The following is a 24,898-nucleotide window of genomic DNA, read 5'->3' as shown; positions in this document are numbered from 1 at the left end:
GCAAATTTGCACTGTTATACAAGCTGTACACTCACTACTTTACATTGTAGCAAAGTGTCATTTCTTCAGTGTTGTCACATGAAAAGATACACTCAAATATTTACAAAAATACTACTCACTTTTGTGATATACTATATCTACCTCCATCACTCCAGTATCCCCTTCCCCCATACATATCTACCTCCATCACTCCAGTATCCCCTTCCCCCATACATATCTACCTCCATCACTCCAGTATCCCCTTCCCCCATACATATCTACCTCCATCACTCCAGTATCCCCTTCCCCCATACATATCTACCTCCATCACTCCAGTATCCCCTTCCCCCATACATATCTCCCTTCATCACTCCAGTATCCCCTTCCCCCTATACATATCTACCTCCATCACTCCAGTATCCCCTTCCCCTTATACATATCTACCTCCATCACTCCAGTATCCCCTTCCCCCTATACATATCTACCTCCATCACTCCAGTATCCCCTTCCCCCTATACATATCTACCTCCATCACTCCAGTATCTCCTTCCCCCTATACATATCTACCTCCATCACTCCAGTATCCCCTTCCCCCTATACATATCTACCTCCATCACTCCAGTATCCCTGTCTCCTTCCCCCTATACATATCTACCTCTATCACTCCAGTATCCCCTTACCCCTATACATATCTACCTCCATCACTCCAGTATCCCTGTCTCCTTCCCCCTATACATATCTACCTCCATCACTCCAGTATCCCTGTCTCCTTCCCCCTATACATATCTACCTCTATCACTCCAGTATCCCCTTACCCCTATACATATCTACCTCCATCACTCCAGTATCCCCTTACCCCTATACATATCTACCTCTATCACTCCAGTATCCCCTTACCCCTATACATATCTACCTCTATCACTCCAGTATCCCCTTACCCCTATACATATCTACCTCCATCACTCCAGTATCCCTGTCTCCTTCCCCCTATACATATCTACCTCCATCACTCCAGTATCCCCTTCCCCCTATACATATCTACCTCCATCACTCCAGTATCCCCTTCCCCCTATACATATCTACCTCCATCACTCCAGTATCCCTGTCTCCTTCCCCCTATACATATCTACCTCTATCACTCCAGTATCCCTGTCTCCTATACATATCTACCTCCATCACTCCAGTATCCCTGTCCAGTCCAGGATCCAGTTGCAGAGGGAGATGTTTAGTCCCATTGTCCTTAGCTTAGTGATGAGCTTTGAGGGTACTATGGTGGCAGGGTCTACAGTCAATCACGGACTACAGGAAGAAATCCAGCCCAGTCACGGACCAGGATGTCTTGCTCCCAGGCAGACTAAATAACTTTTTTGCCCGCTTTGAGGACAATACAGTGCCACTGACACGGCCTGCAATGAAAACATGCGGTCTCTCCTTCACTGCAGCCGAGGTGAGTAAGACATTTAAACGTGTTAACCCTCGTAAGGCTGCAGGCCCAGACGGCATCCCCAGCCGCGCCCTCAGAGCATGCGCAGACCAGCTGGCCGGTGTGTTTACGGACATATTCAATCAATCCCTATACCAGTCTGCTGTTCCCACATGCTTCAAGAGGGCCACCATTGTTCCTGTTCCCAAGAAAGCTAAGGTAACTGAGCAAAACGACTACCGCCCCGTAGCACTCACATCCGTCATCATGAAGTGCTTTGAGAGACTAGTCAAGGACCATATCACCTCCACCCTACCTGACACCCTAGACCCACTCCAATTTGCTTACCGCCCAAATAGGTCCACAGACGATGCAATCTCAACCACACTGCACACTGCCCTAACCCATCTGGACAAGAGGAATACCTATGTGAGAATGCTGTTCATCGACTACAGCTCGGCATTCAACACCATAGTACCCTCCAAGCTCGTCATCAAGCTCGAGACCCTGGGTCTCGACCCCGCCCTGTGCAACTGGGTACTGGACTTCCTGACGGGCCGCCCCCAGGTGGTGAGGGTAGGCAACAACATCTCCTCCCCGCTGATCCTCAACACTGGGGCCCCACAAGGGTGCGTTCTGAGCCCTCTCCTGTACTCCCTGTTCACCCACGACTGCGTGGCCACGCACGCCTCCAACTCAATCATCAAGTTTGCGGACGACACAACAGTGGTAGGCTTGATTACCAACAACGACGAGACGGCCTACAGGGAGGAGGTGAGGGCCCTCGGAGTGTGGTGTCAGGAAAATAACCTCACACTCAACGTCAACAAAACTAAGGAGATGATTGTGGACTTCAGGAAACAGCAGAGGGAACACCCGCCTATCCACAACGATGGAACAGTAGTGGAGAGGGTAGCAAGTTTTTAAGTTCCTCGGCATACACATCACAGACAAACTGAATTGGTCCACTCACACAGACAGCATCGTGAAGAAGGCGCAGCAGCGCCTCTTCAACCTCAGGAGGCTGAAGAAATTTGGCTTTTCACCAAAAGCACTCACAAACTTCTACAGATGCACAATCGAGAGCATCCTGGCGGGCTGTATCACCGCCTGGTACGGCAACTGCTCCGCCCTCAACCGTAAGGCTCTCCAGAGGGTAGTGAGGTCTGCACAACGCATCACCGGGGGCAAACTACCTGCCCTCCAGGACACCTACACCACCCGATGTTACAGGAAGGCCATAAAGATCATCAAGGACATCAACCACCCGAGCCACTGCCTGTTCACCCCGCTATCATCCAGAAGGCGAGGTCAGTACAGGTGCATCAAAGCTGTGACCGAGAGACTGAAAAACAGCTTCTATCTCAAGGCCATCAGACTGTTAAACAGCCACCACTAACATTGAGTGGCTGCTGCCAACACACTGACACTGACTCAACTCCAGCCACTTTAATAATGGGAATTGATGGGAAATGATGTAAATATATCACTAGCCACTTTAAACAATGCTACCTTATATAATGTTACTTACCCTACATTATTCATCTCATATGCATACGTATATACTGTACTCTATATCATCGACTGCATCCTTATGTAATACATGTATCACTAGCCACTTTAACTATGCCACTTTGTTTACATACTCATCTCATATGTATATACTGTACTCGATACCATCTACTGTATCTTGCCTATGCTGCTCTGTACCATCACTCATTCATATATCCTTATGTACATATTCTTTATCCCCTTACACTGTGTATAAGACAGTAGTTTTGGAGTTGTTAGTTAGATTACTTGTTGGTTATTACTGCATTGTCGGAACTAGAAGCACAAGCATTTCGCTACACTCGCATTAACATCTGCTAACCATGTGTATGTGACAAATAAAATTTGATTTGATTTGATTTGTTGAACGCTGAGCTGTAGTCAATGAACAGCATTTTCACATAGGTGTTCCTCTTGCCCAGGTATTAGAGACCAGTGTGGAGAGCAGTAGAGACTGATCCATCTGTGGATCTGTTGGGACGGTATGAGAACTGGAGTGGGTCCACAGTGTCTGCGATGATGGTGTTGATGTGAACCATGACCAGCCTTTCAAAGCCCTTCATGGCTACAGATGTCAGTGCTACGGGACGGTAGTCATTTAGACATGTTACCTTGGTGGTCATAGAGACAGGGACTATGGTGTTCTGCTTGAAACATGGAGATTTTACAGACTGGGTCAGGGAGAGGTTGAACATGTCAGTGAAGACATCTACTCGGTGTAAAGATGTCCCATAGGGGGACATACCAAGTCCCAATGCTGGAGGGGTGCTGGGATGGGGACTGACAGGCTGGAAGGGGTAGTAAACTCGCTGTAGCCCCTGTTGCGTTGAGCTGTTGTGATCTGTATTTGAGGAACTCTGGGGCCTGGTTCTTGAGCCTACAGAGAGAGAGAGAGGTGAACACTTTTGTACCTGCTGGTCTGACTCATTGATCCTGAGAGTCTGGCCATCAGTCTGATACGTTGATAAAACGCTGATATGCAATCCTCCTAGACCACCTATAGAGCCCACCCCTCCGTCTGGCTACCCACCCACTCATACTGTAGCTATATATCCTGGCCGGACTGTACCATGTTGTTAAGCATGGGGAGGGTGGAGGCCTGTGTGGGGAGGAGCCTGTAGCTGTATAATCTGGCTGGACTGTACCAAGTTGTTAAGCACGGGGAGGGTGGAGGCCTGTGTGGGGAGGAGCCTGTAGCTGTATAACTTGGCCGGACTGTACCAAGTTGTTAGGCAGGGGAGGGTGGAGGCCTGTGTGGGGAGGAGCCTGTAGCTGTATAATCTGGCTGGACTGTACCAAGTTCTTAAGCAGGGGGAGGGTGGAGGCCTGTGTGGGGAGGAGCCTGTAGCTGTATAACTTGGCTGGACTGTACCAAGTTGTTAGGCAGGGGGAGGGTGGAGGCCTGTGTGGGGAGGGATGGGGTGTGTGTGTGTGTGTGGGGGGGGTGTCATGACGTTGGAGACTAATCCCCTGGTCTGTAAAACAGCCGATAGATAAACTGATATGTTGAATCTGCCTTTACAACTCTCTTTCCCTGGATATTGGATCTCAATTCTGGATATTTTTTTGATTGACTTTCATGCCAAGGGAATGCCAAGTCTGGTAAGAAAATATTTGGTAGATTTTTTGTGGGGGGGGGATAATTTATTGTAATGTGTTGTCCATTCCACCTTTGAAAGTCAAATGAAATGACGTCCCATTTTACATGTTGAGTTGTTTTGCAGTGAAGAGGACAGGTACTGCTGGAATAATCACTGATCGTTAAAACTAAAGAGGCTGTTTATTTCCTTTTTGTTCTCTTTGCAGTGCTGTGTCTGTCGAGCTGTAAACTCAGTCTAGGAGGAGAAATAAGGTCTTCTTCATATATATAAGAAAGAAAAACATGTTGGGAAGTGTGATATTTTAACAGTATAAAGTGATATTCTTTCCAATAGGAAAGGTAATACTGCATTACACTCCGTGGCCACATCAGGATGGGACGTCCCATTCTGATATAACAGTTGGATATGAGCTTGATAAACTGTACATACCTCGCTGATTTCCATGGTCATTTACATCAAAATAAAACAGAAATTATGATGTCACAGCCATTCCAAAAGAGTCATCTGTCATTTGCATATTATCTCCTTAAAGAAAATAATGACTTAGTTGAGGAGGTGCAAAGGGGACGTAGTGGATGATCTAACTGACAATGTTTTGTGTCCAGTATGAACTACAGTACAGGGAAGTAGAAGGATTCCCCTTTGACCTCTCCGTGTCCAGTATGAACTACAGTACAGGGAAGTAGAAGGATTCCCCTTTGACCTCTCCGTGTCTAGTATGAACTACAGTACAGGGAAGTAGAAGGATTCACCTTTGACCTCTCCGTGTCCAGTATGAACTACAGTACAGGGAAGTAGTAGGATTCCAGTTTGACCTCTCCATGTCCAGTATGAACTACGGAAGTAGACAGATCAGGTTGGAGAAGGATTCCCCTTTGACCTCTCCACGCCATCAGGAACTTGTTGAGCTCAGCGTGAACTTCCTGTTTTAGTAGGACACTTCCTCCATTACTGCCAAACATGTCCACATTCTACCTGAACATTTAGAACTGCCACAGACAAACATGCCCTTCATATTGGCTCTGTGTCCTCAACTAACTGTCTCCTTCTGATGACAACACTACCCACTCTATGTGTGTTTTCAGCCATGTCACACTACATTACGTCTCATCATTATCGATACCAGGTCCATTTATGAGAGGTTGGGTAGTTCTCAGAGGGTTGGTTTTCAAATGGGAGTTGCCTTTTAAACATTGTAGGGTAACCTTGCATAGTGACATGGCATTGAAGACAGACTCTAACGTTGTAGGGTAACCTTGCAGAGTTAATGGCATTGAAGACAGACTCTAACGTTGTAGGGTAACCTTGTAGAGTTAATGGCATTGAAGACAGACTCTAACGTTGTAGGGTAACCTTGTAGAGTGACATGGCATTGAAGACAGACTCTAACGTTGTTATGTACAGGTAGCTTCCAGCTGGACCTGCCATGCTATCAGACAGGACACTGAAGGTGAAAACTAGAAGCTGACAGAAACTAACCAGTCACCTTCACACGGACATGCTTTAACTCTTGACGTACGTTTCCTGTTATTTGATGAAACAGAAAAGCAACAGGAAGTCCTCATCCTCTGTCTAGGAATGTAACTGTTGCTCCTCTCCATTTGAATGTGATCATCTAATCCCTGTAATGGAACACTGTGACAGGGAATCTGGGAACTGAATATTTCATTTCCTTGTAAAAACATGTGAACCTTGTCAAACTATCAACACTTGCGTGATTTGAGAAGACAGAAGCAGGATAATTCAACATTTTGCAACACCCATCGTTGAACTGATAGACACACTAGCAGAGAAGCGGTGGATACAGGGCACAGGGGAAGTCTAGAGGTGGAAACAGGGGACAGGGGAAGTCTAGAGGTGGAAACAGGGGACAGGGGAAGTCTAGAGGTGGAAACAGGACACAGGGGAAGTCTAGAGGTGGAAACAGGACACAGGGAAGGTCTAGAGGTGGAAACAGGGAACAGGGGAAGTCTAGAGGTGGAAACAGGGAACAGGGGAAGTCTAGAGGTGGATACAGGACACAGGGGAAGTCTAGAGGTGGAAACAGGACACAGGGAAGGTCTAGAGGTGGAAACAGGGAACAGGGGAAGTCTAGAGGTGGAAACAGGGAACAGGGGAAGTCTAGAGATGGATACAGGACACAGGGGAAGTCTAGAGGTGGATACAGGGAACAGGGGAAGTCTAGAGGTGGAAACAGGGAACAGGGGAAGTCTAGAGGTGGACACAGGGAACAGGGGAAGTCTAGAGGTGGATACAGGGAACAGGGGAAGTCTAGAGGTGGACACAGGACACAGGGGAAGTCTAGAGGTGGACACAGGGGAAGTCTAGAGGTGGAAACAGGACACAGGGGAAGTCTAGAGGTGGACACAGGGAACAGGGGAAGTCTAGAGGTGGATACAGGGGAAGTCTAGAGGTGGAAACAGGACACAGGGGAAGTCTAGAGGTGGATACAGGACACAGGGGAAGTCTAGAGGTGGAAACAGGGGAAGTCTAGAGGTGGACACAGGACACAGGGGAAGTCTAGAGGTGGACACAGGACACAGGGGAAGTCTAGAGGTGGACACAGGACACAGGGGAAGTCTAGAGGTGGACACAGGGGAAGTCTAGAGGTGGACACAGGACACAGGGGAAGTCTAGAGGTGGACACAGGGGAAGTCTAGAGGTGGAAACAGGACACAGGGGAAGTCTAGAGGTGGAAACAGGGGAAGTCTAGAGGTGGATACAGGGAACAGGGGAAGTCTAGAGGTGGACACAGGACACAGGGGAAGTCTATTGGTGGATATAGGGGAAGTCTAGAGGTAGATACAGGACAGTGAAAGCAGAATGACATTTCTGCAGTCTTAATCTGGATTAATCCGTCATGAGGACATACACACACAGAGAGGATTGTCTACCGGTGTCAACTAGTACACACAGGAACTACTCTGGCTGTACGCCCACTCTCTCTCCGTACTCTCTGTCTGTCTTCGTGAAAGACTAGGGAATGACAGTCATCCTGTGAGCCATCCTGTGAACATGCTGGGTCTGACTGACAGACAGACAAACACTGGCTAGACACAGAGTAATGGACACCTTCGAGGAAAAGGCCAGACTCCTGTAATCTCTGTCAGTGATACAGAACAGGAAGACTCCTGGTTCAATCAGAGAACACACGTCAGTTATCCAGTGACCACAGGTTATCTCTCCGTCATTGCTTCACATGACATCAAAATGGCGTCACAGACGAGACAGGGGCTCAGCACATTGAATGAGCAGTACTCAAATCAAATCAAATGTATTTATATAGCCCTTCGTACATCAGCTGATATCTCAAAGTGCTGTATAGAAACCCAGCCTAAAACCCCAAACAGCAAGCAATGCAGGTGTTGAAGCACGGTGGCTAGGGAAAAACTCCCTAAAAAGGCCAAAACCTAGGAAGAAACCTAGAGAGGAACCAGGCTATGAGGGGTGGCCAGTCCTCTTCTGGCTGTGCTGGGTGGAGATTATAACAGAACATGGCCAAGATGTTCAAATGTTCATAAATGACCAGCAAATAATAGGTCTGGGACAGGTAGCACGTCCGGTGAACAGGTCAGGATTCCATAGCCGCAGGCAGAACAGTTGAAACTGGAACAGCAGCACGGCCAGGTGGACTGGGGACAGCAAGGAGTCATCATGCCAGGTAGTCCTGAGGCATGGTCCAAGGGCTCAGGTCCTCCGAGAGAGAGAAAGAAAGAGAGAAAGAGAGAATTAGAGAGAGCATACTTAAATTCACACAGGACACCGGATAAGACAGGAGAAGTACTCCAGATATAACAAACTGACCCTAGCCCCCCGACACATCAATTACTGCAGCATAAATACTGGAGGCTGAGACAGGAGGGGTCAGGAGACACTGTGGCCCCATCCGATGATACCCCCGGACAGGGCCAAACAGGAAGGATATAACCCCACCCACTTTGCCAAACCATAGCCCCCACACCACTAGAGGGATATCTTCAACCACCAACTTACCATCCTGAGACAAGGCCGAGTATAGCCCACAAAGATCTCCGGCACGGCAGAACCCAAGGGGGGGCGCCAACCCAGGCAGGAAGATCACATCAGTGACTCAACCCACTCAAGTGACACACCCCTCCTAGGGACGGCATGAAAGAGCACCAGTAAGCCAGTGACTCGGCCCCTGTAATAGGGTTAGAGGCAGAGAATCCTAGTGGAAAGAGGGGAACCGGCCAGGCAGAGACAGCAAGGGCGGTTCGTTGGTCCAGAGCCTTTCCGTTCACCTTCACACTCCTGGGCCAGACTACACTCAATCATATGACCCACTGAAGAGATGAGTCTCCATAAAGACTTAAAGGTTGAGACCAAGTCTGCGTCTCTCACATGGGTAGGCAGACCATTCCATAAAAATGGAGCTCTATAGGAGAAAGCCCTGCCTCCAGCTGTTTGCTTAGAAATTCTAGGGACAATTAGGAGGCCTGCTTCTTGTGACCGTAGCGTACGTGTAGGTATGTACGGCAGGACCAAATCAGAGAGATAGGTAGGAGCAAGCCCATTAAATTTTTTATTTTGTTTATTTATTTCACCTTTATTTAACCAGGTAGGCTAGTTGAGAACAAGTTCTCATTTGCAACTGCGACCTGGCCAAGATAAAGCATAGCAGTGTGAACAGACAACACAGAGTTACACATGGAGTAAACAATTAACAAGTCAATAACACAGTAGAAAAAAAGGGGAGTCTATATACATTGTGTGCAAAAGGCATGAGGAGGTAGGAGAATAATTACAATTTTGCAGATTAACACTGGAGTGATAAATGATCAGATGGTCATGTACAGGTAGAGATATTGGTGTGCAAAAGAGCAGAAAAGTAGAGGTAGGTAAAGAGGTAGGTAAAAATGGGTGGGCTATTTACCGATAGACTATGTACAGCTGAAGCGATCGGTTAGCTGCTCAGATAGCAGATGTTTGAAGTTGGTGAGGGAGATAAAAGTCTCCAACTTCAGCGATTTTTGCAATTCGTTCCAGTCACAGGCAGCAGAGAACTGGAACGAAAGGCGGCCAAATGAGGTGTTGGCTTTAGGGATGATCAGTGAGATACACCTGCTGGAGCGCGTGCTACGGATGGGTGTTGCCATCGTGACCAGTGAACTGAGATAAGGCAGGAGGAGCTTTACCTAGCATGGACTTGTAGATGACCTGGAGCCAGTGGGTCTGGCGACGAATATGTAGCGAGGGCCAGCCGACTAGAGCATACAAGTCGCAGTGGTGGGTGGTATAAGGTGCTTTAGTGACAAAACGGATGGCACTGTAATAAACTGCATCCAGTTTGCTGAGTAGAGTGTTGGAAGCAATTTTGTAGATGACATCGCCGAAGTCGAGGATCGGTAGGACAGTCAGTTTTACTAGGGTAAGTTTGGCGGCGTGAGTGAAGGAGGCTTTGTTGCGGAATAGAAAGCCGACTCTTGATTTGATTTTTGATTGGAGATGTTTGGATGAGTCTGGAAGGAGAGTTTTCAGTCTAGCCAGACACCTAGGTACTTATAGATGTCCACATATTCAAGGTCGGAACCATCCAGGGTGGTGATGCTGGTCAGGCGTGCGGGTGCAGGCAGCGAACGGTTGAAAAGCATGCATTTGGTTTTACTAGCATTTAAGAGCAGTTGGAGGCCAAGGAAGGAGTGTTGTATGGCATTGAAGCTCGTTTGGAGGTTAGATAGCACAGTGTCCAAGGACGGGCCGGAAGTATATAGAATGGTGTCGTCTGCGTAGAGGTGGATCAGGGAATCGCCCGCAGCATGAGCAACATCATTGATATATACAGAGAAAAGAGTCGGCCCGAGGATTGAACCCTGTGGCACCCCCATAGAGACTGCCAGAGGACCGGACAGCATGCCCTCCGATTTGACACACTGAACTCTGTCTGCAAAGTAATTGGTGAACCAGGCAAGGCAGTCATCCGAAAAACCGAGGCTACTGAGTCTGCCGATAAGAATATGGTGATTGACAGAGTCGAAAGCCTTGGCAAGGTCGATGAAGACGGCTGCACAGTACTGTCTTTTATCGATGGCGTTTATGATATCGTTTAGTACCTTGAGCGTGGCTGAGGTGCACCCGTGACCGGCTCGGAAACCAGATTGCACAGCGGAGAAGGTACGGATTCGAGATGGTCAGTGACCTGTTTGTTGACTTGGCTTTCAAAGAACTTAGATAGTTCAGGGCAGGATGGATATAGGTCTGTAACAGTTTGGGTCCAGGGTGTCTCCCCCTTTGAAGAGGGGGATGACTGTGGCAGCTTTCCAATCCTTGGGGATCTCAGACGATATGAAAGAGAGGTTGAACAGGCTGGTAATAGGGGTTGCGACAATGGCGGCGGATAGTTTCAGAAATAGAGGGTCCAGATTGTCAAGCCCAGCTGATTTGTACGGGTCTACAAAACATCAGCTCTTTCAGAACATCTGCTATCTGGATTTGGGTAAAGGAGAACCTGGAGAGGCTTGGGCGAGTAGCTGCAGGGGGGGCGGAGCTGTTGGCCGAGGTTGGAGTAGCCAGGCGGAAGGCATGGCCAGCTGTTGAGAAATTCTTGTTGAAGTTTTCGATAATCATGGATTTATCGGTGGTGACCGTGTTACCTAGCCTCAGTGCAGTGGGCAGCTGGGAGGAGGTGCTCTTGTTCTCCATGGACTTCACAGTGTCCCAGAACTTTTTGGAGTTGGAGCTACAGGATGCAAACTTCTGCCTGAAGAAGCTGGCCTTTGCTTTCCTGACTGACTGCATGTATTGGTTCCTGACTTCCCTGAACAGTTGCAGTCCGCCACAGGATATTTTTGTGCTGGTCGAGGGCAGTCAGGTCTGGAGTGAACCAAGGGCTATATCTGTTCGTAGTTCTGCATTTTTTGAACGGAGCATGCTTATCTAAAATGGTGAGGAAGTTACTTTTAAAGAATGACCAGGCATCCTCAACTGACGGGATGAGTTCAATGTCCTTCCAAGATACCCGGGCCAGGTCGATTAGAAAGGCCTGCTCACAGAAGTGTTTTAGGGAGCGTTTGACAGTGATGAGGGGTGGTCGTTTGACTGCGGCTCCGTAGCGGATACAGGCAATGAGGCAGTGATCGCTGAGATCCTGGTTGAAGACAGCGGAGGTGTATTTGGAGGGCCAGTTGGTCAGGATGACATCTATGAGGGTGCCCTTGTTTACAGATTTAGGGTTGTACCTGGTGGGTTCCTTGATGATTTGTGTGAGATTGAGGGCATCTAGCTTAGATTGTAGGACTGCTGGGGTGTTAAGCATATCCCAGTTTAGGTCACCTAACAGAACAAACTCTGAAGCTAGATGGGGGGCGATCAATTCACAAATGGTGTCCAGGGCACAGCTGGGAGCTGAGGGGGGTCGGTAGCAGGCGGCAACAGTGAGAGACTTATTTCTGGAGAGAGTAATTTTCAAAATTAGTAGTTCGAACTGTTTGGGTATGGACCTGGAAAGTATGACATTACTTTGCAGGCTATCTCTGCAGTAAACTGCAACTCCTCCCCCTTTGGCAGTTCTATCTTGACGGAAAATGTTATAGTTGGGTATGGAAATCTCAGAATTTTTGGTGGCCTTCCTGCTTTGTAGGTTAGCAGTAAAATCTTGAAATCAGCCCTTGCCTTGACAGGAAGCCAGTGTAGGGAGGCTAGCACTGGAAAATATGATCAAATTGTTTGGTTCTAGTCAGGATTCTAGCAGCCGTATTTAGCACTAACTGAAGTTTATTTAGTGCTTTATCCGGGTAGCCGGAAAGTAGAGCATTGCAGTAGTCTAACCTAGAAGTAACAAAAGCATGGATACATTTTTCTGCATCATTTTTGGACAGAAAGTTTCTGATACTCTACTATTCCCTACTGTACTGAACTGTACTCTACTGTTCTCTACTGAACTGTACTCTACTGTTCTCTACTGAACTGTACTCTACTGTTCTCTACTGAACTGTACTGTACTGTTCTGTACTGTACTGTACTGTTCTGTACTGAACTGTACTGTACTGTACTCTACTGTTCTCTACTGTTTTCTACTGAACTGTACTCTACTGTTCTCTACTGAACTGTACTCTACTGTTCTCTACTGAACTGTACTCTACTGTTTTCTACTGAACTGTACTGTACTCTACTGTTCTCTACTGTACTGTACTGTACTGTACTCTACTGTTCTCTACTGTACTGTACTGTACTCTACTGTTCTCTACTGTACTCTACTGTTCTCTACTGAACTGTACTCCACTGTTCTCTACTGAACTGTACTGTACTGTACTCTACTGTTCTCTACTGTACTCTACTATTCCCTACTGAACTCTACTATTCCCTACTGAACTGTACTCTACTGTTCTCTACTGAACTGTACTGTACTGTACTCTACTGTTCTGTACTGTACTGTACTGTACTCTACTGTACTCTACTGTTCTCTACTGTACTGTACTCTACTGTACTCTACTGTTCTCTACTGTACTGTACTCTACTGTACTCTACTGTACTCTACTATTCCTTACTGAACTGTACTCTACTGTTCTCTACTGAACTGTACTCTACTGTTCTCTACTGTTCTCTACTGTACTGTACTGTACTGTACTCTACTGTTCTCTACTGTACTGTACTGTACTGTACTCTACTGTACTCTACTGTTCTCTACTGTACTCTACTATTCCCTACTGAACTGTACTCTACTGTTCTCTACTGAACTGTACTGTACTGTACTCTACTGTTCTCTACTGTACTCTACTATTCCCTACTGAACTCTACTATTCCCTACTGAACTGTACTCTACTGTTCTCTACTGAACTGTACTGTACTGTACTCTACTGTTCTGTACTGTACTGTACTGTACTCTACTGTACTCTACTGTTCTCTACTGTACTGTACTCTACTGTACTCTACTGTACTCTACTATTCCTTACTGAACTGTACTCTACTGTTCTCTACTGTACTGTACTCTACTGTACTCTACTGTACTCTACTATTCCTTACTGAACTGTACTCTACTGTTCTCTACTGAACTGTACTGTACTGTACTCTACTGTTCTGTACTGTACTGTACTCTACTGTACTCTACTGTACTCTACTATTCCTTACTGAACTGTACTCTACTGTTCTCTACTGTACTGTACTGTACTGTTCTGTACTGTACTGCACTGTACTCTACTGTACTGAACTGAACTTAACCCTTAATCTTATCCCTTAAACGTAACCTTAACCTTAACCTTAACCCTAGCCCCTAACTTTTAACCTTAATTTTGCCCTTAGCCCTTAACCCTAGCCCTTAACCCTTAATCTTAGTCCTTAAGCCTAGCCCTTAACCCTTAACCTTAGCCCTTAACCCTAGCCCTTAACCCTTAACCTTAGCCCTTAACCATTAACCCTTAACCTTAGCCCTTAACCATTAACCCTTAACCATTAACTCTTAACCTTAACCCTAGCCCATAACTTTTAACCTTAACTTTTGCCCTTTCCCTTAACCCTTAAACTTTAACCTTAACAATAGCCCTTTTCCTTTAGCCCTTAACCCTTAAACTTTAATCTTAACCCTTAACCCTTCGCCATTAAACTTTAACCTTAACCCTTAGCCCTTTTCCTTTAGTCCTTAACCCTTAACCCTTAAACCTTAACAAACAGGTATTTTTAAGAAGGTAACAACATTTTTGCTAAAACATAAATATATATATAAAGAAATATATCAATAAAAAAGTAACCCAATAAAATATCAATAAGTAGGGTACATACAGGGGGGTACCGGTACAGAGTCAATGTGGAGGCTATATACAGGGGGTACCGGTACAGAGTCAATGTGGAGGCTATATACAGGGGGTACCGGTACAGAGTCAATGTGGAGGCTATATACAGGGGGTACCGGTACAGAGTCAATGTGGAGGCTATATACAGGGGGTACCGGTACAGAGTCAATGTGGAGGCTATATACAGGGGGTACCGGTACAGAGTCAATGTGGAGGCTATATACAGGGGGTACCGGTACAGAGTCAATGTGGAGGCTATATACAGGGTGTTACGGTAGAGAGTCAATGTGGAGGCTATATACAGGGGGTACCGGTACAGAGTCAATGTGGAGGCTATATACAGGGGGTACCGGTACAGAGTCAATGTGGAGGCTATATACAGGGGGTACCGGTACAGAGTCAATGTGGAGGCTATATACAGGGGGTACCGGTACAGAGTCAATGTGGAGGCTATATACAGGGGGTACCGGTACAGAGTCAATGTGGAGGCTATATACAGGGGGTACCGGTACAGAGTCAATGTGGAGGCTACATACAGGGGGTACCGGTACAGAGTCAATGTGGAGGCTATATACAGGGGGTACCGGTACAGAGTCAATGTGGAGGCTATATACAGGGTGTTATGGTACAGAGTCAATGTGGAGGCTATATACAGGGGGTACCGGTACAGAGTCAATGTGGAGGCTATATACAGGTGGTACCAGTACCGAGTCAATGTGGAGGCTATATACAGGGGGTACCGGTACAGTGTCAATGTGGAGGCGATATTTACAGGGGGTACTGGTACAGAATCAATGTGGAGGCTATATACAGGGGGTACCGGTACAGAATCAATGTGGAGGCTATATACCGGGGTACCGTTACAGAGTCAATGTGGAGGCTATATACAGGGGGTACCGTTACAGAATCAATGTGGAGGCTATATACAGGGGGTACCGGTACAGAATCAATGTGGAGGCTATATACAGGGGGTACCGTTACAGAGTCAATGTGGAGGCTATATACAGGGGGTACCGTTACAGAGTCAATGCGGAGGCTATATACAGGGTGTTACGGTACAGAGTCAATGTGGAGGCTATATACAGGGGGTACCGTTACAGAGTCAATATGGAGGCTATATACAGGGGGTACCGGTACAGTGTCAATATGGAGGCGATATTTACAGGGGGTACTGGTACAGAATCAATGTGGAGGCTATATACCAGGGGTACCGTTACAGAGTCAATGTGGAGGCTATATACAGGGGGTACCGGTACAGAATCAATGTGGAGGCTATATACAGGGGGTACCGTTACAGAGTCAATGTGGAGGCTATATACAGGGGGTACCGTTACAGAGTCAATGTGGAGGCTATATACAGGGTGTTACGGTACAGAGTCAATGTGGAGGCTATATACAGGGGGTACCGTTACAGAGTCAATGTGGAGGCTATATACAGGGGGTACCGTTACAGAGTCAATGTGGAGGCTATATACAGGGGGTACCGTTACAGAGTCAATGTGGAGGCTATATACAGGGGGTACCGTTACAGAGTCAATGTGGAGGCTATATGCAGGGGGTACAGGTCAATATACGGGGGGACCATGTGCGGGGGTACAGGTCAATGTGAGGGGGTACAGGTCAATGTGAGGGGGTACGGGTCAATGTGCAGGGGTACAGGTCAATGTGAGGGGGTACAGGTCAATGTGAGGGGGTACAGGTCAATGTGAGGGGGTACGGGTCAATGTGCAGGGGTACAGGTCAATGTGAGGGGGTACAGGTCAGTGTGTGGGGGTACAGGTCAATGTGCAGGGTACAGGTCAATGTGAGGGGGTACAGGTCAATGTGAGGGGGTACAGGTCAATGTGAGGGGGTACAGGTCAATGTGCAGGGGTACAGGTCAATGTGAGGGGGTACAGGTCAATGTGCGGGGTACAGGTCCATGTGCGGGGGTACAGGTCAATGTGGGGTACAGGTCAATGTGCAGGGGTACAGGTCAATGTGCAGGGGTACAGGTCAATGTTAGAGGGTACAGGTCAATGTGAGGGGGTACAGGTCATTGTGCGGGGGTACAGGTCATTGTGCGGGGGTACAGGTCAATGTGAGGGGGTAAAGGTCAATGTACGGGGTACAGGTCAATGTGAGGGGGTAAAGGTCAATGTTAGAGGGTACAGGTCAATGTGAGGGGGTACAGGTCATTGTGCGGGGTACAGGTCAATGTGAGAGGGTAAAGTTCAATGTGCGGGGGTACAGGTCAATGTGAGGGGGTACAGGTCAATGTGAGGGGGTACAGGTCATTGTGCGGGGGTACAGGTCAATGTGAGGGGGTAAAGGTCAATGTGCGGGGTTGCAGTAGAAAAAACTACAATCTCAAATCAAATACTATGTTTAATGTTAATAGAAATTATTTTCAATCAAATAAAGGCTTTACTTTCTTTAAACGATTAGTGCTGAAAAACTAACAACCAACCCATACTGGTTACCACAGGAAAACTAATGGTAAACACTGTGACAACCAACCCATACTGGTTACCACAGGAAAACTAATGGTAAACACTGTGACAACCAACCCATACTGGTTACCACAGGAAAACTAATGGTAAACACTGTGACAACCAACCCATACTGGTTACCACAGGAAAACTAATGGTAAACACTGTGACAACCAACCCATACTGGTTACCACAGGAAAACTAATGGTAAACTCGTTGACAACCAACCCATACTGGTTACCACAGGAAAACTAATGGTAAACTCGTTGACAACCAACCCATACTGGTTACTACAGGAAAACCAATTGTAAACACTGTGACAACCAACCCATACTGGTTACCACAGGAAAACTAATGGTAAACTCGTTGACAACCAACCCATACTGGTTACCACAGGAAAACTAATGGTAAACACTGTGACAACCAACCCATACTGGTTACTACAGGAAAACTAATGGTAAACTCGTTGACAACCAACCCATACTGGTTACTACAGGAAAACTAATGGTAAACACTGTGACAACCAACCCATACTGGTTACTACAGGAAAACTAATGGTAAACACTGTGACAACCAACCCATACTGGTTACCACAGGAAAACTAATGGTAAACTCGTTGACAACCAACCCATACTGGTTACCACAGGAAAACTAATGGTAAACACTGTGACAACCAACCCATAGTGGTTACCAAAGGAAAACTAATGGTAAACACTGTGACAACCAACCCATACTGGTTACCAAAGGAAAACTAATGGTAAACACTGTGACAACCAACCCATACTGGTTACTACAGGAAAACTAATGGTAAACACTGTGACAACCAACCCATACTGGTTACCACAGGAAAACTAATGGTAAACACTGTGACAACCAACCCATACTGGTTACCACAGGAAAACTAATGGTAAACACTGTGACAACCAACCCATACTGGTTACTACAGGAAAACTAATGGTAAACACTGTGACAACCAACCCATACTGGTTACCACAGGAAAACTAATGGTAAACTCGTTGACAACCAACCCATACTGGTTACTACAGGAAAACTAATGGTAAACTCGTTGACAACCAACCCATACTGGTTACCACAGGAAAACTAATGGTAAACTCGTTGACAACCAACCCATACTGGTTACTACAGGAAAACGAATGGTAAACACTGTGACAACCAACCCATACTGGTTACCACAGGAAAACTAATGGTAAACACTGTGACAACCAACCCATACTGGTTACTACAGGAAAACTAATGGTAAACTCGTTGACAACCAACCCATACTGGTTACCACAGGAAAACGAATGGTAAACTCGTTGACAACCAACCCATACTGTTTACTACAGGAAAACTAATGGTAAACACTGTGACAACCAACCCATACTGGTTACCACAGGAAAACTAATGGTAAACACTGTGACAACCAACCCATACTGGTTACTACAGGAAAACTAATGGTAAACTCGTTGACAACCAACCCATACTGGTTACCACAGGAACACTAATGGTAAACACTGTGACAACCAACCCATACTGGTTACTACAGGAAAACGAATGGTAAACTCGTTGACAACCAACCCATACTGGTTACCACAGGAAAACTAATGGTAAACTCGTTGACAACCAACCCATACTGGTTACCACAGGAAAACTAATGTTAAACACTGTGACAACCAACCCATACTGGTTACCACAGGAAAACTAATGGTAAACACTGTGACAACCAACCCATACTGGTTACCACAGGAAAACTAATGGTAAACACTGTGACAACCAACCCATACTGGTTACCACAGGAAAACTAATGGTAAACACTGTGACAACCAACCCATACTGGTTACCACAGGAAAACTAATGGTACTAACCAACCCATAATGTGTGACATCCAACTCCACTATGGAGCTGGTTACCACAGGTGGACAGAGTGTGTTTGGTGGCTGATATCTCCATGTTAGATTAAGATATGAGGATAGTAAGGGTCCCCATTTCAACCCAACACCTTGGGCTTTCACTTGTATGAGGATAGTAAGGGTCCCCATTTCAACCCAACACCTTGGTCTTTCTCTTATTATTGAAAATATATACTGGTGCTGAGTAATACCAACCAACTCCGCTCTCCCCTTCTAAACAGGTCTGTCTGGTGTCTGGTGTACAGGTTGGACAGGTCTGTCTGGTGTACAGTCTGGACAGGTCTGTCTGGTGTCTGGTGTACAGGTTGGACAGGTCTGTCTGGTGTCTGATGTACAGGTTGGACAGGTCTGTCTGATGTACAGGTTGGACAGGTCTGTCTGGTGTACAGGTTGGACAGGTCTGTCTGGTGTACAGGTTGGACAGGTCTGTCTGGTGTACAGTTTAGACAGGTCTGTCTGGTGTACAGTTTAGACAGGTCTGTCTGGTGTACAGTTTGGACAGGTCTGTCTGGTGTACAGTTTGGACAGGTCTGTCTGGTGTACAGTTTGGACAGGTCTGTCTGGTGTACAGTTTAGACAGGTCTGTCTGGTGTACAGTTTGGACAGGTCTGTCTGGTGTACAGTTTAGACTGGTCTGTCTGGTGTACAGTTTGGACAGGTCTGTCTGGTGTCTGGTGTACAGTTTGGGCAGGTCTGTCTGGTGTACAGTTTGGACAGGTCTGTCTGGTGTCTGATGTTCAGTTTGGACAGGTCTGTCTGGTGTCTGGTGTACAGTTTGGGCAGGTCTGTCTGGTGTACAGTTTGGACAGGTCTGTCTGGTGTCTGATGTTCAGTTTGGACAGGTCTGTCTGGTGTCTGATTTTCAGTTTGGACAGGTCTGTCTGGTGTACAGGTTGGACAGGTCTGTCTGGTGTCTGATGTTCAGGTTGGACAGGTCTCTCTGGTGTCTGGTGTACAGGTTGGACAGGTCTGTCTGGTGTCTGATGTACAGGTTGGACAGGTCTGTCTGTTGTCTGATGTACAGTTTGCATGAAAAGTGTTCAACTACATTTCCCTAGTCATGCTGAGGCATAATTGAGGACATTTGAAGTTTGCCTCGTCATGAATTATAAATATGTTTTCTCTCTTCCAGGTCCAGCATGAGGCCTTGCACATCTGTTTACCAGGAGAGAGAGCCCTGTCACAAGAGATAGAGTCCTTCCACCACAGCTACTGAGGCCTTATCTAACACTGTATCAGGACCATTCTGCAGAGGAACCACCATTAATACCAACCTGACAGTTTCAGTTGTCTGGAGTAAAGGATCAGAAGTCATTGAGAGCAAGACAGAGTCCCTGCCAAGAATTATGCCAATATAGCCTCCTCAGTATCTCCAGCAGACAACCACTCTAGAGGTGCTAACGTAGTTCCTCTCCAGCAGTAACCATGGACGACCATTGGCAGAACAATGTGAACCAGCAGGGCACTGAGATCCCCACCTACGGGGAGGGAGGCGGCCAGGAGTACCCCTACCAGGCTGACTTCCCCCAGCAGGAGGGTGGGGGGGACGAGGATGCTAGGAGTGATGCCACGGAAGGTCACGATGAGGATGCAGAGGCGATGTACGAAGGAGAGTACCAGGGGATCCCCCACCCTGACGAGATCAAGGCGGCCCAGCGGGCGGCCAGGGCCGAGGCCAGGAAGAAGGCCAGGCTGGCAGCAGCGATGCCGGATGAGGAGGACCTGGCAGAACAGTACGAGAACATCATGGAGGACTGTGGGCACGGTCGTTTCCAGTGGACCCTGTTTATCGTGCTGGGCATGGCGCTGATGGCGGATGGCGTAGACGGATTTGTGGTGGGCTTTGTGTTGCCTAGCGCCGAGAAGGACATGTGCATATCCAACGCCAACAAGGGCATGCTGGGTAAGTCACAGTTAAAAGTTATTTGGGGGCAGCTCAATAAAACCTGTTGTTATGGAACACCTTCTGAGAATGGTTCTTCTAAACTGTTTAAAACTTCTTTGGAATAGGGGCGGTACTTTGACATCTGGATGAAAAGCCCAAAGTAAACTGCCTGCTACTCAGGCCCAGAAGCTAGGATATGCATATAATTGGTAGATTTGGATAGAAAACACTCTAAAGTATAACAGAACTGAAATGGCAGGCAAAACCCCGAGGACAAACCATCCCCCCCCAAATATTCAGAATAACAAATCAAATCAAATCAAATGTATTTATATAGCCCTTTGTACATCAGCTGATATCTCAAAGTGCTGTACAGAAACCCTAGCCTAAAACCCCAAACAGCAAGCAATGCAGGTGTAGAAACACTGATTTCAATGGCTGGCAATTTTATTATAGGGCAAAATCCTCCCTGATTGCAGTTCCTAGGGCTTCCACTAGATGTCAACAGTCTTTAGAAAGAGTTTCAGGCTGTTTTTTGGGAAAATTAGGGAGAAGAAGTCATTTTTCCAAGGGCTCCCATTTTGGCTGTACTTTTCCATGCGCATGGCCGAGATAGCGGGTTCTTTTTGTTTATCTCCGGTAAAGACAATACGATTCTCCGTCTTAAATTGTATTGTTTATTTGCGTATTAGGGTACCTAAGGATTGATTATAAACGTTGATTGACTTGTTTGGATAAGTTTATTGGTAACGTTTGGGATTCATTTTGTATGCATTTTGACCGATGGAAACGAGTGGATTATTGACTGAAGCGCGCCAGCTAAACTTAGTTTTTATGGATATAAAAAAGAAATGTATCGAACAAAAGGACCATTTGTAACAGACCTTTTGGAGTGCCAACAGAAGAAGAACTTCAAAGGTAAGGCATTTATTATATTGTTATTTCTGACTGTTGTGTCGCCACCTGCCTGGATGGAAAGGATTGTTATGCAATTGTATGGTGGGGCGCTGTCCTCAGATAATCGCATGGTTTGCTTTCGCCATAAAGCTTTTTTGAAATCTGAAACCACCGTTATGTTATTACCACCAAGAATGTGTTATAACCTCTACAGTTATGCTATAACCACCCAGAACGTGTAATAACCTCTACAGTTATCAGTTATGTTATTACCACCCAGAACGTGTTATAACCTCTACAGTTATGCTGTAACCACCCAGGACGTGTTATAACCTCTACAGTTATGCTGTAACCACCCAGAACGTGTTATAACCTCTACAGTTATGCTCTAACCACCCAGAACGTGTTATAACCTCTACAGTTATCAGTTATGCTATAACCACCCAGAACGTGTTATAACCTCTACAGTTATGCTATAACCACCCAGAACGTGTTATAACCTCTACAGTTATCAGTTATGCTATAACCACCCAGAACGTGTTATAACCTCTACAGTTATGCTGTAACCACCCAGAACGTGTTATAACCTTTACAGTTATGATGTAACCACCCAGAACGTGTTATAACCTCTACAGTTATGCTGTAACCACCCAGAACGTGTTATAACCTCTACAGTTATGCTGTAACCACCAAGAATGTGTTATAACCTCTACAGTTATGCTATAACCACCCAGACTGTGTTATAACCTCTAAAGTTATGCTATAACCACCCAGACTGTGTTATAACCTCTACAGTTATGATGTAACCACCCAGAACGTGTTATAACCTCTACAGTTATCAGTTATGCTATAACCACCCAGAACGTGTTATAACCTCTACAGTTATGATGTAACCACCCAGAACGTGTTATAACCTCTACAGTTATGATGTAACCACCCAGAACGTGTTATAGCCTCTACAGTTATGCTATAACCACCCAGACTGTGTTATAACCTTAAAGTTATCAGTTATGCTATAACCACCCAGAACGTGTTATAACCTCTACAGTTATGCTGTAACCACCCACAATTATCTGTTAAAGTCAATATCGTGTTCCAACCTTTAGTCCAACACCAACCTGCTGCTCGTTCTGTAGCCCATATGTTTCCCCTGTTGCAGGGAGGGAGAATAGTCCTGACAACTGAGTTCACTGGTCCCTGATACCAGAACAGATCCATTCATTATGTTATCCAGACCCAGACCCTCCAACTGAGTTAACAAGACCCTGATACCAGAACAGATCCATTCATTATGTTATCCAGACCCTCCAACTGAGTTAACAAGACCCTGATACCAGAACAGATCTATTCATTATGTTATCCAGACCCTCCAACTGAGTTAACAAGACCCTGATACCAGAACAGATCCATTCATTATGTTATCCAGACCCTCCAACTGAGTTAACAAGACCCTGGTACCAGAACAGATCTATTCATTATGTTATCCAGACCCAGACCCTCCAACTGAGTTAACAAGACCCTGATACCAGAACAGATCTATTCATTATGTTATCCAGACCCAGACCCTCCAACTGAGTTAACAAGACCCTGGTACCAGAACAGATCTATTCATTATGTTATCCAGACCCTCCAACTGAGTTAACAAGACCCTGATACCAGAACAGATCTATTCATTATGTTATCCAGACCCAGACCCTCCAACTGAGTTAACAAGACCCTGATACCAGAACAGATCTATTCATTATGTTATCCAGACCCAGACCCTCCAACTGAGTTAACAAGACCCTGGTACCAGAACAGATCTATTCATTATGTTATCCAGACCCAGACCCTCCAACTGAGTTAACAAGACCCTGGTACCAGAACAGATCCATTCATTATGTTATCCAGACCCTCCAACTGAGTTAACAAGACCCTGATACCAGAACAGATCTATTCATTATGTTATCCAGACCCTCCAACTGAGTTAACAAGACCCTGGTACCAGAACAGATCTATTCATTATGTTATCCAGACCCAGACCCTCCAACTGAGTTAACAAGACCCTGGTACCAGAACAGATCTATTCATTATGTTATCCAGAACCTCCAACTGAGTTAACAAGACCCTGGTACCAGAACAGATCTATTCATTATGTTATCCAGACCCAGACCCTCCAACTGAGTTAACAAGACCCTGGTACCAGAACAGATCTATTCATTATGTTATCCAGACCCTCCAACTGAGTTAACAAGACCCTGATACCAGAACAGATCTATTCATTATGTTATCCAGACCCAGACCCTCCAACTGAGTTAACAAGACCCTGGTACCAGAACAGATCCATTCATTATGTTATCCAGACCCAGACCCTCCAACTGAGTTAACAAGACCCTGATACCAGAACAGATCTATTCATTATGTTATCCAGACCTCCAACTGAGTTAACAAGACCCTGGTACCAGAACAGATCTATTCATTATGTTATCCAGAACCTCCAACTGAGTTAACAAGACCCTGATACCAGAACAGATCTATTCATTATGTTATCCAGACCCTCCAACTGAGTTAACAAGACCCTGGTACCAGAACAGATCTATTCATTATGTTATCCAGACCCAGACCCTCCAACTGAGTTAACAAGACCCTGATACCAGAACAGATCTATTCATTATGTTATCCAGACCCAGACCCTCCAACTGAGTTAACAAGACCCTGATACCAGAACAGATCTATTCATTATGTTATCCAGACCCAGACCCTCCAACTGAGTTAACAAGACCCTGGTACCAGAACAGATCTATTCATTATGTTATCCAGACCCTCCAACTGAGTTAACAAGACCCTGGTACCAGAACAGATCTATTCATTATGTTATCCAGACCCTCCAACTGAGTTAACAAGACCCTGGTACCAGAACAGATCTATTCATTATGTTATCCAGACCCAGACCCTCCAACTGAGTTAACAAGACCCTGATACCAGAACAGATCTATTCATTATGTTATCCAGACCCTCCAACTGAGTTAACAAGACCCTGGTACCAGAACAGATCCATTCATTATGTTATCCAGACCCAGACCCTCCAACTGAGTTAACAAGACCCTGATACCAGAACAGATCTATTCATTATGTTATCCAGACCCTCCAACTGAGTTAACAAGACCCTGGTACCAGAACAGATCTATTCATTATGTTATCCAGACCCAGACCCTCCAACTGAGTTAACAAGACCCTTGTACCAGAACAGATCCATTCATTATGTTATCCAGACCCTCCAACTGAGTTAACAAGACCCTGGTACCAGAACAGATCTATTCATTATGTAATCCAGACCCAGACCCTCCAACTGAGTTAACAAGACCCTGGTACCAGAACATATCTATTCATTATGTTATCCAGACCCTCCAACTGAGTTAACAAGACCCTGATACCAGAACAGATCTATTCATTATGTTA

General features: G+C 46.0%; 1 protein-coding gene across 1 annotated transcript in view; it reads left to right on the top strand.

The window, feature by feature from the left end:
• Positions 1–4,396: 4,396 nt before the first annotated feature.
• Positions 4,397–24,898, top strand: part of LOC112241639 (synaptic vesicle glycoprotein 2B-like) — a 52,593-nt gene continuing 32,091 nt past the window's right edge. Inside the window, exons 1-2 of the mRNA XM_042316645.1 lie at positions 4,397–4,555; positions 19,811–20,581. Of these exons, the coding sequence (XP_042172579.1) occupies positions 20,104–20,581 (478 nt within the window). The 5' untranslated portion in view covers positions 4,397–4,555; positions 19,811–20,103. The remainder of the gene's footprint in view (positions 4,556–19,810; positions 20,582–24,898) is intronic.

Source organism: Oncorhynchus tshawytscha, unplaced genomic scaffold (genome assembly GCF_018296145.1).
Source record: "Oncorhynchus tshawytscha isolate Ot180627B unplaced genomic scaffold, Otsh_v2.0 Un_contig_4078_pilon_pilon, whole genome shotgun sequence".
In the NCBI taxonomy this organism is placed as follows: Eukaryota; Metazoa; Chordata; class Actinopteri; order Salmoniformes; family Salmonidae; genus Oncorhynchus; species Oncorhynchus tshawytscha.
The sequence above is the reverse complement of the archived record's forward strand: the minus strand, read 5'-3'. Positions and strand labels throughout refer to the sequence as shown.